The following is a 17,602-nucleotide window of genomic DNA, read 5'->3' on the forward strand; positions in this document are numbered from 1 at the left end:
ATGGGTCAAGCAGAGAGCCACAATGAGATGGATTTGGAGCAAATTCAGGAGCTGTGTATGGCTTTTATGAAGGAATGCCCGAGCGGGGCTTTGCACCTACATGAATTAAAACGGATCTTTTGTATACCAGCCAGCTGCGAGGAAGAGACTTTGTACATTGAGACTGTCTTCCATTCATTCGACACAAACAGGGTAAGTGAAGGGGGTAGAACAATTTACAATCAGGAAATAATGTTTAAAAAAATGTCATCCATTCCATTCATCCATTGTGCTGTTAAAGGGACAGTTCACTCAAATTACGAAATGTAATGTTGGTTTCCTTACACTGTAAGCAGTCTATGGGCAAGGTATGACAACAATCCATGCTTTGGTTTAGTTTCCCTGGCACTGTTTCCAAATGCTAATCTCATGGTGCTGATATTAAAAAATGTTGTGCATCATATTCAAATCATCTACAGTGCCATCAGAAAGAATGTACACCCTTTGACTTATTCCACATTTTGTTATGTTACAGCCTGAATTCAAAATGGATTACATATATATTTCCTCTCACCCATCTACACACAATACCCCATAATTAAATGTTTTGAAATGTTTGCAGATATATAACTATTTAATGTACAATAGTATTCACATCCCTGAGTCAATACATGTCAGAATCACCCTTGGCAGCGGTTACAGCTGTGAGTGTTTCTGGGTAAGTTTCTAAGAGCATTCCACATCTGAATTGTACAATATTTGTCCATTATTATTTTCAAAATGTCAAGCTCTGTCAAATATGTTGTTGATAATTGCTGGACAACCATTTTCAAGTCTTGCAATAGATTTTCAAGCAGATTTAAGTCCAAACTGCAACTCGGCAACTCAGGAACATTCACTATCTTGGTAAGCAACTCCAGGGCAGATTTGGCCTTGTCTTTTAGGTTATCGCCTGCAAAAAGGTGAATTCATCTCCCGGTGTCTGGTAGAATGCAAACTGAAACATGTTGTCCTCTAGGATTTTGCTTGTGCTTAGCTCCATTCTGTATGTTTTTTTTATCCTGAAAAACTCCCAGTCCTTAACAAGTACAAGCATACCCTTAACATTCAGCCACCACTATGCTTGACAATATGTACAGTGGTACTCAGTAATGTGTTGCATTGGATTTGCCCCAAACTTAACTTTGTATTCAGGAATTGCTTTGCCAATTTTTTGCAGTATTACTTTAGTGCCTTGTTGCAAACAGGATGCATGTTTTGGAATATGTTTCATTCTGTACAGGCTTCCATCTTCTCACTCTGTCAATTAGGTTCATATTTTGGAGTAACTACAACATAATAGATACATCCTCAGTTTTACCCCAAACTAAACCTGTATAACCCTGTAACTATTTTAAAGTTTCCATTAGCCTGATAATGAAATCCCTGAACAGTTTCCTTAATCTCCGGCAACTGAGTTAGGAAGGACACTTGTATCTTTGTAGTGACGGGGTGTATTGATTTTTTTTACATATTTTTTATTTTACCTTTATTTAACTAGGCAAGTCAGTTAAGAACAAATTCTTCTTTACAATGACGGCCTAGGAACAGTGGGTTAACTGCCTTGTTCAGGGGCAGAACGACTGATTTCTACCTTGTCAGCTCAGGGAATTGATCTAGCAACCTTTCTAATCACTAGGCTACACCATCCAAAGTGTAATTAATAACTTCACCATATTCAATGTCTACTTTTAAAATATTTACCCATCTACTAATAGGTGCCCTTCTTTGCAAGGCATTGGTCTTTGTGGTTGAATCTGTGTTTGAAATTCACTGCTCGACTGAGGAACCTTACAGATAATTGTATGTGTGGGGTACTGAGATGAGGTAGTCATTAAAAAATCACGTTAAACACTATTATTGCAACTTATTATGTGACTTGTTAGCATTTTTTTCTCCTTAGCTTATTTAGACAAACCATAACAAAGGGGTTTAATATTTATTGACTCAAAACATTTCGGCAGATTTTTTAATGAATTAGTAAAAATATGGAAAAATGTGATTCCCCTTTGACAGTATGGGGTATTGTGTGTAAGCCAGTGACAAAAATCTAAATTGAATCCATTTTAAATTCAGGCTGTAACACAACAAAATGTGGAAAATGTCAAGAGGTGTGAATCCTTTCTGAGGGCACAGAAGAAATTACTTTGCTGAGCTTCACAATCAATTTGAGATACTTTCGATTTGGACATAATGCACGAATAATGCTAATACCGGTATCATGACATAATTTTGTAATTTGGGTGAACAATCCCTTTAATTGCATTAGCTTCAGTTATCAATATACATTCAAAAGGTAAACATGCAATAAATCCATGTATTGTTTTCACAGGATAACGCGTTGGATTTTATGGAGTATACGGCCGCTCTTCACCTGATATTGCGGGGGAATCTTGAGGATAGGTTAAAGTGGTCCTTTAAAATCTACGACAAGGACGGGAATGGCAAGTTAGACCGACAAGAGGTGAAAAACCTCATTCGGGTAAGAAATTACACATAATCTTCCTCTGCATTATGCTATTGACTGGCTGCTTCGTTTGGGCCTGCAGTTGGCTACTAGTAGCTGTAGATCAGTTAGGCTAGGCTATGCACCTTCTTTTCTAAGGGTAAGAACAGCTGGACACATTTTGGTAGTATAATCTGCAATACTCAGTTTGAAGTTTTCTCAATTGTATAACTTGTATAATACTTGTATAAAACTAATGTTATTAGAGCAGTGCCTTAATATGCTGCAGGTCAGGGATTAGGATCAGGTGAGGGATTAGGATCAGGTCAGGAGAAGCGACTACGTGGGATGACTGGGGTTTTCACAAATCTAATTCCGTTCGTACATGTTATTGGATGAAAGGATGGGAGGAGCAAGTGGCTTTAATACCAATTATTCTTGGGAACACCTAGCCCTGATCCTATAGCTTATCTGGTTCTGAACTGAACCCATAGGTCAGCTGAGTTCACGGCTCTGGTATTTACTGTATATATAGGACCTCAATCTTTTCCTTTGTCAATTAAAAAGGCCTAATGTCACTTTATTGTTTCAATGTAAAAAACAAAAATCCCATTTCTAAAGATGTGTTACCCCACTGATGATATGATATAGGATATATATATATTATATTATAATTTTGTTGCCCATCTGCCTTAAATGTTACCTTATGTGAACTCAGTAAATTAAGCTCAGATAAACAACACTAGACAAAATATTATTTCTGTCATGTAAAAGTTTATACAACTTTAGATTTTTCGTCAATGGGATAAACCCATCTTTTTATGTTGAACCCTTTTAAATGTATACCATTTGAGATAGGACAACTGTGTAAAAACACTTCTGTCAAATACCACACTGTATGTAATGAAATGTATCTCATACAATTGCAGATCATTTACAAAATCAAAATTCATACAACTGCCATAAACATGACACCTAATGAAGTCTGTGACAGGATCTTTGAGCTGGTCGACCAGAATCATGACGGTAAGTGCCCGGTTAAGATATATTCATATATACGGCAGAACATGCATTCAAATCTGTACCAAATATACAGTACTTTCATCAAACCACCACAATGAACAATCTGTTCTCTAAGAGCTTACATGTAATGCCATCTTCCATCAGCGAGAGACAATATGCCTTTGTCACTACCTTTACACACTGGTCAGTCTGATGTAATGACCAGGATTAGGTAATGCTAGTGCTAATTGGTGGTCCATTTGACGGGGACTTTGCTCTTGCATCCTCATGGTCAGGTGCTACCTGGCCCATTATACAGAGGAAAGATGGCGGTTTTGCCATTTTTTTGTTGTTTTATTTTTAATAAGCAGGAATGGCTTCATACTTTTAATAAGCATGAATGGCTTCCTACTTTTAATAAGCAGGAATGGCTTCCTACTTTTAATAAGCAGGAATGGCTTCCTACTTTTAATAAGCCTGAATGTCTTCCTACTTTTAATAAGCCTGAATGGCTTCCTACTTTTAATAAGCATGAATGATTTCCTACTTTTAATAAGCATGAATGGCTTCCTACTTTTAATAAGCATGAATGATTTCCTACTTTTAATAAGCCTGAATGGCTTCCTACATTTAATAAGTCTGAATGTCTTCCTACATTTAATAAGTCTGAATGTCTTCCTACTTTCTTACTAAGTTGGCACTACATCCGAGTTATGTCAGTAACCTTAACCTGAGAAAGATCTTGAATCATTGCCCACCAAAAATGTATATATTTTTCCTTCTATTACAGGCCAGATTTCCTTTACTGAGTTCATGGAGGGGGCCCAGAAGGACGAGTGGGTCATGAATATGCTCAAGCTGGATGTCAACGCTAGTGGCTGGGTCATGCAGAACTGTGTAAAAATGACCTGAGCCCTCCAAACAGGCTCTCCCATCTACACAGAGAGTGGTTGTGTCCCTCAAATGGCATCTGAGTTTTGCCTTTTTCTCACAAGAAACCTGATGCCTTGGGCCTAAAGATCTGGCTCTTGTGGTGGTTCAGGCATAGACATGGAGCCCTTTCCTCCGTATCACTTCTTGTAGTTGTTCTTTTAACATGCTGTCCATGCACGTTGATGTGTCGGAACAACAGGCGTTCTCTTTTTGAGTTGGGACCAGCTGACAGGATGGAGTCTCATTCAGCACATGACTGTCATAGATCACTGGAACTCTGGTAGATTTCAAACAGAGTTCAAAGGTCATATTGTGTGATATGATATTACACAGGGTCACTATCCGCAGTTTGAGTATTTACGTTGCATTCAAATGTAAAAAATTATGGAATTCTATACTCAGTATCATATTATTAATATTATATAATCCAAATAATTATTTCACAACCTTATACTTTCAAGTACGAAGTAATATTTCAAAACATTATATCAATGCAAATATCATACCGTTAGTAACCTAAATGTGATATATCATGTTATGTTACCCATATTTATTTGACCTATTATGTTTAAGGAATTTATATCACATCAGAGAACTGTCGTGGAAATTTCCTCTATTTACCAAATCATGGGAGCAAACCACACACAAGTCAGAGTTAGTTATCACAAAGTCCATTTTTAATTATATGAGCTCTATCACAACCCTGTGACTTCTCAGATCAATTCAGTGTCTATCAATGAATTCTCTGAGAGCCCCTTACACATTGCAGCTGAGATCCTTTAATAGCAAAAAACACACATAGTCAGACAGCATAGACATAATAAATTGTTCAGCTTTGTCTCCTTACTCAAACCCAGAACCATAAACCAATCCACCATATCAACAGGCATATATCAAATCCATCCTATCTTGACAAGATCACAGAGACACACTGACTGGCACACAGACATTGTGGAGCCAAGAGATACACGCTTGACCTCTCCCCTCTCTCCGGCCCAAACAACTTAGTCTTGACATAGAACAGATACTGCAACCCTGCCACAGTATTATACAAAAATAACATTCTGATGAGAAGCATGATGAATATAAAACATCTTACCTATGTTACCAACCAATTCTGATTATTCCCCAACAGAACTTAGAATGGGGATATGTTATATTATTCAATGTCAAGTACTTCAAATCCTTTCGTCATACCTGTCAAAAACAATGAGGCATCACAAAAAAAGCTTTAATAACCTTTAAATATCAGCAGAGTTTAAACTGTGAACCAAACTTGTCATGTTGTGTCTTGTCTCTGTCCTTTCCCTTCACCCTGTCTCCCTCTGCTGGTCGTTGTTATGTTACCTTTTCTCCCCCGCTTTCCCCCAGCTGTCCCTTGTCTCCTCTAACTACCCGTTCCCCACCTGTTCCCTGTTTCCCTCTGATTAGGTCCCTATATCTCTCTCTGTTTCTGCTCCTGTCCTTGTCGGATTCTTGTTTGTTTGTGTTTCATGCCTGAGCCAGACTATCGTCATGTTTGCTGTAACCTTGTCCTGTCCTGTCGGAATCTGCCGGTCTATCTGAGCCTACCTAAGTTTGGTTATTAAAGAAGCTCTGTTTAAGTTAGTTCGCTTTTGGGTCCTCATTCACTCACCTTAACAGAAGAATCCGACCAAGAATGGACCCAGCGACTTCGGATCCTCTCCACTCAGCCGTCGGAATCCAGGGAGCGATGCTCGGCAGACACGAGCAGGAAGTGTCTGCTGCTCGACATGCCGTTGAGACCCTGGCCACCCAAGTCTCCAACCTCACAGAACAGGTTCACCATCTCCGCCTCGATCCACCGGCCACTTCCAGGGCTTTCGAATCTCCGGAGCCCAGAATCAATAACCCGCCGTGTTACTCTGGGGAGCCCACTGAATGCCGCTCGTTCCTCACCCAGTGTGATATTGTGTTTTCTCTCCAGCCCAACACTTACTCCAGGAGCACTGCTCGTGTCGCCTACGTCATATCTCTCCTTATTGGACGGGCTCGTGAGTGGGGCACGGCAATCTGGGAGGCAAGGGCTGAGTGTACTAACCAGTATCAGGACTTTAAGGAGGAGATGATACGGGTTTTTGATCGATCTGTTTTTGGGGAGGAGGCTTCCAGGGCCCTGTCTTCCCTATGTCAAGGTAATCGATCCATAACAGACTACTCTATTGAGTTTCGCACTCTTGCTGCCTCCAGTGGCTGGAACGAGCCGGCTTTGCTCGCTCGTTTTCTGGAGGGTCTCCGCGCAGAGGTAAAGGATGAGATTCTCTCCCGGGAGGTCCCTTCCAGCGTGGATTCCCTGATTGAACTCGCTATTCGCATTGAGCGACGGGTTGATCTGCGTCACCGAGCTCGTGGAAAGGAGCTCGCGTTCTCCGTTGCTCCCCTCTCCGCATCACTACCATCTTCCTCTGCCGGCTCGGGAGCTGAGCCTATGCAGCTGGGAGGTATCCGCTTCTCGACTAAGGAGAGGGAACGGAGAATCACCAACCGCCTCTGTCTCTATTGCGGTTCTGCTGGTCATTTTGTCACTTCATGTCCAGTAAAAGCCAGAGCTCATCAGTAAGCGGAGGGCTACTGGTGAGCGCTACTACTCCTGTCTCTCCTTCAAGATCCTGCACTACCTTGTCGGTCCATCTACGCTGGACCGGTTCGTCAGCTTCCTGCAGTGCCTTAATAGACTCTGGGGCGGAGGGCTGTTTTATGGACGAGACCTGGGCTCGGGAACATGACATTCCTCTCAGACAGTTAAGGGAGTCCACGGCCTTGTTCGCCCTGGATGGTAGTCCTCTCCCCAGGATTCAGCGTGAGACGCTACCTTTAACCCTCACTGTTTCTGGTAATCATAGCGAAACCATTTCTTTTTTGATTTTTCGTTCACCTTTTACACCTGTTGTTTTGGGCCATCCCTGGCTAGTTTGTCATAATCCTTCCATTAATTGGTCTAGTAATTCTATCCTCTCCTGGAACGTCTCTTGTCATGTGAAATGTTTAATGTCTGCTATCCCTCCTGTTTCCTCTGTCTCTTCTTCACAGGAGGAGCCTGGTGATTTGACAGGGGTGCCGGAGGAATATCACGATCTGCGCACGGTGTTCAGTCGGTCCAGGGCCACCTCTCTTCCTCCACACCGGTCGTATGATTGTAGTATTGATCTCCTTCCGGGAACCACTCCCCCCCGGGGTAGACTATACTCTCTGTCGGCTCCCGAACGTAAGGCTCTCGAGGATTATTTGTCTGTAGCTCTTGACGCCGGTACCATAGTCCCCTCCTCCTCTCCCGCCGGAGCGGGGTTTTTTTTTGTCAAGAAGAAGGACGGGTCTCTGCGCCCCTGCATAGATTATCGAGGGCTGAATGACATAACAGTTAAGAATCGTTATCCGCTTCCTCTTATGTCTTCAGCCTTCGAGATCCTGCAGGGAGCCAGGTTTTTCACTAAGTTGGACCTGCGTAACGCTTACCATCTCGTGCGCATCAGGGAGGGGGACGAGTGGAAGACGGCGTTTAACACTCCGTTAGGGCACTTTGAATACCGGGTTCTTCCTTTCGGCCTCGCTAACGCTCCAGCTGTCTTTCAGGCATTAGTCAATGATGTCCTGAGAGACATGCTGAACATCTTTGTTTTCGTTTACCTTGACGATATCCTGATTTTTTCACCGTCACTCCAGATTCATGTTCAGCACGTTCGACGTGTCCTCCAGCGCCTTTTAGAGAATTGTCTTTTTGTGAAGGCTGAGAAGTGCACTTTTCATGCCTCCTCCGTCACATTTCTCGGTTCTGTTATTTCCGCTGAAGGCATTAAGATGGATCCCGCTAAAGTCCAAGCTGTCATTGATTGGCCCGTCCCTAAGTCACGCGTCGAGCTGCAGCGCTTTCTCGGCTTCGCGAACTTCTATCGTCGTTTCATCCGTAATTTCGGTCAGGTGGCCGCTCCTCTCACAGCCCTTACTTCTGTCAAGACGTGCTTTAAGTGGTCCGTTTCCGCCCAGGGAGCTTTTGATCTCCTCAAGAATCGTTTTACATCCGCTCCTATCCTTGTTACACCTGACGTCTCTAGACAGTTCGTTGTCGAGGTTGACGCGTCAGAGGTGGGCGTGGGAGCCATTCTTTCTCAGCGCTCCCTCTCTGACGACAAGGTCCACCCATGCGCGTATTTTTCTCATCGCCTGTCGCCGTCGGAACGTAACTATGATGTGGGTAACCGCGAACTGCTCGCCATCCGGTTAGCCCTAGGCGAATGGCGACAGTGGTTGGAGGGGGCGACCGTTCCTTTTGTCGTTTGGACTGACCATAGGAACCTTGAGTACATCCGTTCTGCCAAACGACTTAATGCGCGTCAGGCGCGTTGGGCGCTGTTTTTCGCTCGTTTCGAGTTCGTGATTTCTTATCGTCCGGGCTCTAAGAACACCAAGCCTGATGCTTTGTCTCGTCTCTTCAGTTCTTCAGTAGCCTCCACTGACCCCGAGGGGATTCTCCCTGAGGGGCGTGTTGTCGGGTTGACTGTCTGGGGAATTGAGAGGCAGGTAAAACAAGCGCTCACTCACACTCCGTCGCCGCGCGCTTGTCCTAGGAACCTTCTTTTCGTTCCCGTTCCTACTCGTCTGGCCGTTCTTCAGTGGGCTCACTCTGCCAAGTTAGCCGGCCACCCTGGCGTTCGGGGTACGCTTGCTTCCATTCGCCAGCGTTTTTGGTGGCCCACCCGGGAGCATGACACGCGTCGTTTCGTGGCTGCTTGTTCGGTCTGCGCGCAGACTAAGTCCGGTAACTCTCCTCCTGCCGGCCGTCTCAGGCCGCTTCCTATTCCCTCTCGACCGTGGTCTCACATCGCCTTAGATTTTGTCACCGGACTGCCTTCGTCAGCGGGGAAGACTGTTATTCTTACGGTTGTCGATAGGTTCTCTAAGGCGGCCCATTTCATTCCCCTTGCTAAGCTTCCTTCTGCTAAAGAGACGGCACAAATCATCATCGAGAATGTTTTCAGAATTCATGGCCTTCCGTCAGACGTCGTTTCGGACAGAGGTCCGCAATTCACGTCTCAATTTTGGAGGGAGTTTTGCCGTTTGATTGGGGCTTCCGTCAGTCTCTCTTCCGGCTTTCACCCCCAGTCTAACGGTCAAGCAGAACGGGCCAATCAGACTATTGGTCGCATCTTACGCAGTCTTTCTTTTCGCAACCCTGCGTCTTGGTCAGAACAGCTCCCCTGGGCAGAATACGCCCACAACTCGCTTCCTTCGTCTGCGACCGGGCTATCTCCTTTTCAGAGTAGCCTCGGGTACCAGCCTCCGCTGTTCTCATCTCAGTTCGCCGAGTCCAGCGTCCCCTCCGCTCAGGCTTTTGTCCAACGTTGCGAGCGCACCTGGAAGAGGGTCAGGTCTGCACTTTGCCGTTATAGGACGCAGACTGTGAGGGCTGCTAATAAGCGTAGAACTAAGAGTCCTAGATATTGTCGCGGTCAGAGAGTTTGGCTCTCCACTCAGAACCTTCCCCTTAAGACGGCTTCTCGCAAGTTGACCCCGCGGTTCATTGGTCCGTTCCGTATTTCTCGGGTCATTAATCCTGTCGCAGTTCGACTTCTTCTTCCGCGATACCTTCGTCGCGTCCACCCGGTCTTCCATGTCTCCTGTATTAAGCCCGTTCTTCGCGCCCCCGCTCGTCTTCCCCCCCCCCCCCCATCCTTGTCGAGGGCGCACCCATCTACAGGGTCCGCAGGATTTTGGACATGCGTCCACGGGGCCGTGGTCACCAGTACCTTGTCGATTGGGAGGGGTACGGTCCTGAGGAGAGGAGTTGGGTTCCCTCTCGGGACGTGCTGGACCGTGCGCTGATCGAGGATTTCCTCCGTTGCCGCCAGGGTTCCTCCTCGAGTGCGCCAGGAGGCGCTCGGTGAGTGGGGGGGTACTGTCATGTTGTGTCTTGTCTCTGTCCTTTCCCTTCACCCTGTCTCCCTCTGCTGGTCGTTGTTATGTTACCTTTTCTCCCCCGCTTTCCCCCAGCTGTCCCTTGTCTCCTCTAACTACCCGTTCCCCACCTGTTCCCTGTTTCCCTCTGATTAGGTCCCTATATCTCTCTCTGTTTCTGCTCCTGTCCTTGTCGGATTCTTGTTTGTTTGTGTTTCATGCCTGAGCCAGACTATCGTCATGTTTGCTGTAACCTTGTCCTGTCCTGTCGGAATCTGCCGGTCTATCTGAGCCTACCTAAGTTTGGTTATTAAAGAAGCTCTGTTTAAGTTAGTTCGCTTTTGGGTCCTCATTCACTCACCATAACAAAACTGTTGGCTACAGTCGTGACCAAAAGTTTTGAAAATGACACAAATATAAATTTTCACAAAGTTTGCTGCTTCAGTGTCTTTAGATATTTTTGTCAGATGTTACTATGGAATACTGAAGTATAATTACAAGCATTTCATAAGTGTCAAAGGCTTTTATTGACAATTACATGAAGTTGATGCAAAGAGTCAATATTTGCAGTGTTGACCCTTCTTTTTCAAGACCTCTGCAATCCACCCTGGCATGCTTTCAATTAACCTCTGGGCCACATCCTGACTGATGGCAGCCCATTCTTGCATAATCAACGCTTGGAGTTTGTCAGAATTTATGGGTTTTTGTTTGTCCACCCGCCTTAAGGATTGACCACAAGTTCTCAATGGGATTAAGTCTGGGGAGTTTCCTGGCCATGGACCCAAAATATCTATGTTTTGTTCCCCGAGCCACTTAGTTATCACTTTTGCCTTATGCCAAGGTGCTCCATCATGCTGGAAAAGGCATAGTTCGTCACCAAACTGTTCCTGGATGGTCGGGAGAAGTTGCTCTCGGAGGATGTGTTGGTACCATTCTTTATTCATGGCTGTGTTCTTAGGCAAAATTGTGAGTGAGCCCACTCCCTTGGCTGAGAAGCAACCCCACACATGAATGGTCTCAGGATGCTTTACTGTTGGCATGACACAGGACTGATGGTAACGCTCACCTTGTCTTCTCCGGACAAGCTTTTTTCCAGATGCCCCAAACAATCGGAAAGGGGATTTGTCAGAGAAAATTACTTTACCCCAGTCCTCAGCAGTCCAATCCCTGTACCTTTTACAGAATATCAGTCTGTCCTTGATGTTTTTCCTGTAGAGAAGTGGCTTCTTTGCTGCCCTTCTTGACACCAGGCCATCCTCCAAAAGTCTTGTGAGTGCATGCAGATGCACTCACACCTGCCTGCTGTCATTCCTGAGCAAGCTCTGTACTGGTGGTGCCCCGATCCTGCAGCTGAATCAACTTTAAGAGACGGTCCTGGTGCTTGCTGGACGTTCTTGGGCGCCCTGAAGCCTTCTTCACAACAATTGAACCGCTCTCCTTGAAGTTCTTGATGATCCGATAAATGGTTGATTTAGGTGCAATCTTACTGGCAGCAATATCCTTGCCTGTGAAGCCCTTTTTGTGCAAAGCAATGATGACGGCACGTGTTTCCTTGCAGGTAACCATGATTGACAGAGGAAGAACAATGATTCCAAGCACCACCCTTCTTTTGAAGCTTCCAGTCTGTTATTCGAACTCAATCAGCATGACAGAGTGATCTCCAGCCTTGTCCTCTTCAACAATCACACCTGTGTTAATGAGAGAATCACTGACATGATGTCAGCTGGTCCTTTTGTGGCAGGGCTGAAATGCAGTGGAAATGTTTTTTGGGGATTCAGTTCATTTGCATGGCAAAGAGGGACTTTGCAATTAATTAATTGCAATTAATCTGATCACACTTCATAACATTCTGGAGTATATGCAAATTGCCATCATACAAACTGAAAATTAATATTTGTGTCATTCTCAAAACTTTTGACCACGACTGTACCATTGTTGCAAGTTCCCAAAGAGGTTATTTTAAGTATTTTATGGTAATTTATTTCATGTAGTCTACATTTTGGAATATCTTTACCCATTTTTAAGCTTTACTATTGTCTACACATCACGATTCCATAAATTGTATTTGAGATACTTAAATCAACCCTTTGATGAAGAATTAACCATTATTAAGAATTCACCTTTTGATCAACATCTAGTCAGCAAGTGCTGTGATATTAGATCCAAGTAATGACTAAAGATAACACAACAGATCATTCTAGATAGAACAATCCTCATACAAAACATGTTGAATTTTGTATAGAATTATGTGCATTCAACACATTTACACCAAATATCTATATTTCCATTTTGTTTAATCTAATGCAAGCATGTCCCATTAAGTGGTCTCACCATAGCAACCATTCTTTGTTCATTTATTTGACAATCGATGCACCCATCACGATAAACCACATGCTTATTGTTGTCGCATAGCTGAGAGGTGTACCTGTAAGTAAGCATTTAATTGTACTGTGTATGTACACCAAGTGTATCCTGTGCACACGACAAATAAACTGGATTTGATTTGCAAAGCCACCCAGCCATGTAGGCATACCTCAGGGAGAAAGAAGCTTTCCACTAGTATTTTCTTGGGTGGGGTGTCCCAATGGAAAAACCTCCTTGCATCCATGACAAGGGTTCCCAGCATTGGTCTTCATGTAGCCTACCACTCTAGGGTATTATGCAGGTTATATGTCCAAATCAATAGTCAGAGTGCAGCTAGAAGATTGGCTCAGCTGAAAACCCACATTCAAGAGGACCATTGTTTTGAACTCTTGCTTCACTCTGTTACATGACATTTCTATGCACAAGGCATCGTTGTCTCAGAACAGAGGTTTGTTCAAACAGTAAGGCACAAGAGTCCATGCTATATCATGAATATAGTCACAGGTAAATGCCGTTGTTCATCTTGATGTACTTGTTACACCCTGATCTGTTTCACCTGTCCTTGTTATTGTCTCCAACCCCTCCAGGTGTCACTTGTTTTCCCCAGTGTATTTATCCCTATGTTTCCTGTCTCTCTGGGCCAGTGTATTTATCCCTGTGTTTCCTGTCTCTCTGTGCCAGTGTATTTATCCCTGTGTTTCCTGTCTCTCTGTGCCAGTGTATTTATCCCTGTGTTTCCTGTCTCTCTGGGCAGTGTATTTATCCCTGTGTTTCCTGTCTCTCTGGGCCAGTGTATTTATCCCTGTGTTTCCTGTCTCTCTGGGCCAGTGTATTTATCCATGTGTTTCCTGTCTCTCTGGGCCAGTGTATTTATCCCTGTGTTTCCTGTCTCTCTGTGCCAGTGTATTTATCCCTGTGTTTCCTGTCTCTCTGGGCCAGTGTATTTATCCCTGTGTTTCCTGTCTCTCTGGGCCAGTGTATTTATCCCTGTGTTTCCTGTCTCTCTGGGCCAGTGTATTTATCCCTGTGTTTCCTGTCTTTCTGGGTCAGTGTATTTATCCCTGTGTTTCCTGTCTCTCTGTGCAAGTGTATTTATCCCTGTGTTTCCTATCTCTCTGTGCGAGTGTATTTATCCCTGTGTTTCCTGTCTCTCTGTGCGAGTGTATTTATCCCTGTGTTTCCTGTCTCTCTGTGCAAGTGTTTTTATCCCTGTGTTTCCTGTCTCTCTGGGCCAGTGTATTTATCCCTGTGTTTCCTATCTCTCTGTGCGAGTGTATTTATCCCTGTGTTTCCTGTCTCTCTGTGCGAGTGTATTTATCCCTGTGTTTCCTGTCTCTCTGGGCCAGTGTATTTATCCCTGTGTTTCCTGTTTCTCTGTGACAGTTCGTCTTGTATGTTTCCAAGTCAACCAGCGGTTTTTCCTGTTCTCCTGTCTTTGCTAGTCTCCTTTTTCTAGTCCTCCTGGTGTTGGCCCTTGGCTGTTTCTGGACTCTGTACCGACCTGCATGACTATTCTACCTGCCTTGACCTCGAGCCTGTCTGCCACTCTGTACCTCCTGGACTCTGAACTGGTTTTGACCTTTGACCTGTCCACGACCATTCTCTTGCCGACTCCTTTTGGATTATTAAACATCTTAAACGCCAACCATCTTCCTCCTGTGTCTGCATCTTGTTCTTGCCTTGTGTCATGATAGTGCTAGTAGAAGGCCTTTCAAACCATTTACCTGGGACTATATTCTTTATAGTGTAGTATCACGTGCCTTACTGCTTTTAAAAAAAGGGTCACAACATGCATACAAATACCGAGCAATCAGCATCGAGGATCCAATCAGCATCCAGGATCCAATCAGCATCCAGGATCCAATCAGCATCCAGGATCCAAACTACCCATTTTATAACAAGAAATCACACCCAGCTGTCTGATTCTCTGTGAGGATGGAAGAGTGAGAAAGAGGGGAAGTGAGAGAGTGTCCAGGGTTCATGAGCGGTCTTCTCTATGCTCTCCAATGTGTGTACAGTACATTCACTGTGAGGATGGAAGAGTGAGAAAGAGGGGAAGTGAGAGTGTCCAGGGTTCAAGAGCGGTCTTCTCTATGCTCTCCAATGTGTGTACAGTACATTCACTGTGAGGATGGAAGAGTGAGAAAGAGGGGAAGTGAGAGTGTCCAGGGTTCATGAGCGGTCTTCTCTATGCTCTCCAATGTGTGTACAGTACATTCACTGTGAGGATGGAAGAGTGAGAAAGAGGGGAAGTGAGAGAGTGTCCAGGGTTCATGAGCGGTCTTCTCTATGCTCTCCAATGTGTGTACAGTACATTCACTGTGAGGATGGAAGAGTGAGAAAGAGGGGAAGTGAGAGAGTGTCCAGGGTTCATGAGCGGTCTTCTCTATGCTCTCCAATGTGTGTACAGTACATTCACTGTGAGGATGGAAGAGTGAGAAAGAGGGGAAGTGAGAGAGTGTCCAGGGTTCATGAGCGGTCTTCTCTATGCTCTCCAATGTGTGTACAGTACATTCACTGTGAACCTTTTAGACGCTCCAGATGCACTGTATTGTGGACCTGTGATGACTTACTGTATTACAATGTCGTTTTATACGGATTCTCTCCAGTATGTCTCTTTATCCATATGTTATACGGATTCTCTGCTGTATGTCTCTCTTTATCCATATGTTATACGGATTCTCTGTCGTGTCTCTCTTTATCCATATGTTATACTGATTCTCTGCCGTATGTCTCTTTATCCATATGTTATACGGATTCTCTCCAGTATGTCTCTCTTTATCCATATGTTATACTGATTCTCTGCTGTATGTCTCTCTTTATCCATATGTTATACGGATTCTCTGCTGTATGTCTCTTTATCCATATGTTATACGGATTCTCTGTCGTATGTCTCTTTATCCATATGTTATACGGATTCTCTCCAGTATGTCTCTCTTTATCCATATGTTATAAGGATTCTCTGTCGTGTCTCTCTTTATCCATATGTTATACTGATTCTCTGTCGTGTCTCTCTTTATCCATATGTTATACAGATTCTCTGCTGTATGTCTCTTTATCCATATGTTATACGGATTCTCTCCAGTATGTCTCTCTTTATCCATATGTTATACGGATTCTCTCCAGTATGTCTCTCTTTATCCATATGTTATACGGATTCTCTGCTGTATGTCTCTCTTTATCCATATGTTATACTGATTCTCTGCCGTATGTCTCTTTATCCATATGTTATACTGATTCTCTGTTGTATGTCTCTTTATCCATATGTTATACGGATTCTCTGCTGTATGTCTCTCTTTATCCATATGTTATACGGATTCTCTGCTGTATGTCTCTCTTTATCCATATGTTATACGGATTCTCTGTCGTATGTCTCTTTATCCATATGTTATACGGATTCTCTCCAGTATGTCTCTCTTTATCCATATGTTATACTGATTCTCTGTCGTATGTCTCTTTATCCATATGTTATACGGATTCTCTCCAGTATGTCTCTCTTTATCCATATGTTATACGGATTCTCTGCTGTATGTCTCTCTTTATCCATATGTTATACGGATTCTCTCCAGTATGTCTCTCTTTATCCATATGTTATACGGATTCTCTGCCGTATGTCTCTCTTTATCCATATGTTATACGGATTCTCTCCAGTATGTCTCTCTTTATCCATATGTTATACGGATTCTCTCCAGTATGTCTCTCTTTATCCATATGTTATACGGATTCTCTGCCGTATGTCTCTCTTTATCCATATGTTATACGGATTCTCTGTCGTATGTCTCTTTATTCATATGTTATACGGATTCTCTGTCGTGTCTCTCTATCCATATGTTATACGGATTCTCTGCCGTATGTCTCTCTTTATCCATATGTTATACGGATTCTCTCCAGTATGTCTCTCTTTATCCATATGTTATACGGATTCTTTGCTGTATGTCTCTCTATCCATATGTTATACGGATTCTCTCCAGTATGTCTCTTTATCCATATGTTATACGGATTCTCTGTCGTATGTCTCTCTTTATCCATATGTTATACGGATTCTCTGTCGTATGTCTCTTTATCCATATGTTATACTGATTCTCTGTCGTATGTCTCTTTATCCATATGTTATACGGATTCTCTCCAGTATGTCTCTCTTTATCCATATGTTATACGGATTCTCTGCTGTATGTCTCTCTTTATCCATATGTTATACGGATTCTCTGTCGTGTCTCTTTATCCATGTGTTATACTGATTCTCTGTCGTATGTCTCTTTATCCATGTGTTATACTGATTCTCTGTCGTATGTCTCTTTATCCATGTGTTATACTGATTCTCTGTCGTATGTCTCTTTATCCATATGTTATACGGATTCTCTGCTGTATGTCTCTTTATCCATATGTTATACGGATTCTCTGCTGTATGTCTCTTTATCCATATGTTATACGGATTCTCTGCTGTATGTCTCTTTATCCATATGTTATACGGATTCTCTGTCGTATGGCTCTCTTTATCCATATGTTTAGGGCTGTATGTCCATATACAGAATATAAAGTGGATTTAGATCACCTGTAGGTTTTTGATGACCACATTCCACTTTATTCATATAATTCATCCCCTGTGCAATTAATGAAGGGATGTATCCTCCTAACACACACACACAGACACGCATGCACACACACTTCCTTATGCAACATGTGTTGTGAGACACCTCTGTATGCCTTTTCCATCCGTCCGTCCGTTCACCCCCAGTCTGTTTTTTTAGGTGATTGATTCCCCTGAGGTTAACTGTCCTCTTGGGGTCAGACTACAGTAGGTTGATAAGACGGTGAAAGGTGAGTGTTCAGCTAATACTTTAACTGGATTTCACAGCTAAGGCTAATTATTACACAACACACACACACACACACACACCATTTTTGTTCAGTGTCGCTGCTAAATGTGAA

The 17,602-nt window shown here is 43.5% G+C and overlaps 1 protein-coding gene across 1 annotated transcript; it reads left to right on the plus strand.

Annotated features, from left to right (window-relative positions):
* Positions 1–4,378, plus strand: LOC110506183 (guanylyl cyclase-activating protein 2-like). The gene is made up of 4 exons (XM_021585592.3): positions 1–192; positions 2,351–2,500; positions 3,394–3,490; positions 4,257–4,378. Exons 1-4 carry the CDS (start codon positions 1–3, stop codon positions 4,376–4,378), a joined length of 561 nt encoding a protein of 186 aa, XP_021441267.2.
* The last annotated feature ends 13,224 nt before the right edge of the window (positions 4,379–17,602 follow it).

Source organism: Oncorhynchus mykiss, chromosome 26 (genome assembly GCF_057628025.1).
Source record: "Oncorhynchus mykiss isolate SJ-2025 chromosome 26, ASM5762802v1, whole genome shotgun sequence".
In the NCBI taxonomy this organism is placed as follows: Eukaryota; Metazoa; Chordata; class Actinopteri; order Salmoniformes; family Salmonidae; genus Oncorhynchus; species Oncorhynchus mykiss.

Coding starts and splice junctions, on each gene's coding strand:
- LOC110506183 (XM_021585592.3), top strand. CDS start 1: ATGGGTCAAGCAGAGAGCCACAATGAGATGGATTTGGAGCAAATTCAG. Junction 193..2,350: donor ATTCATTCGACACAAACAGG/GTAAGTGAAGGG, acceptor TTGTTTTCACAG/GATAACGCGTTGGATTTTAT. Junction 2,501..3,393: donor AGGTGAAAAACCTCATTCGG/GTAAGAAATTAC, acceptor ATACAATTGCAG/ATCATTTACAAAATCAAAAT.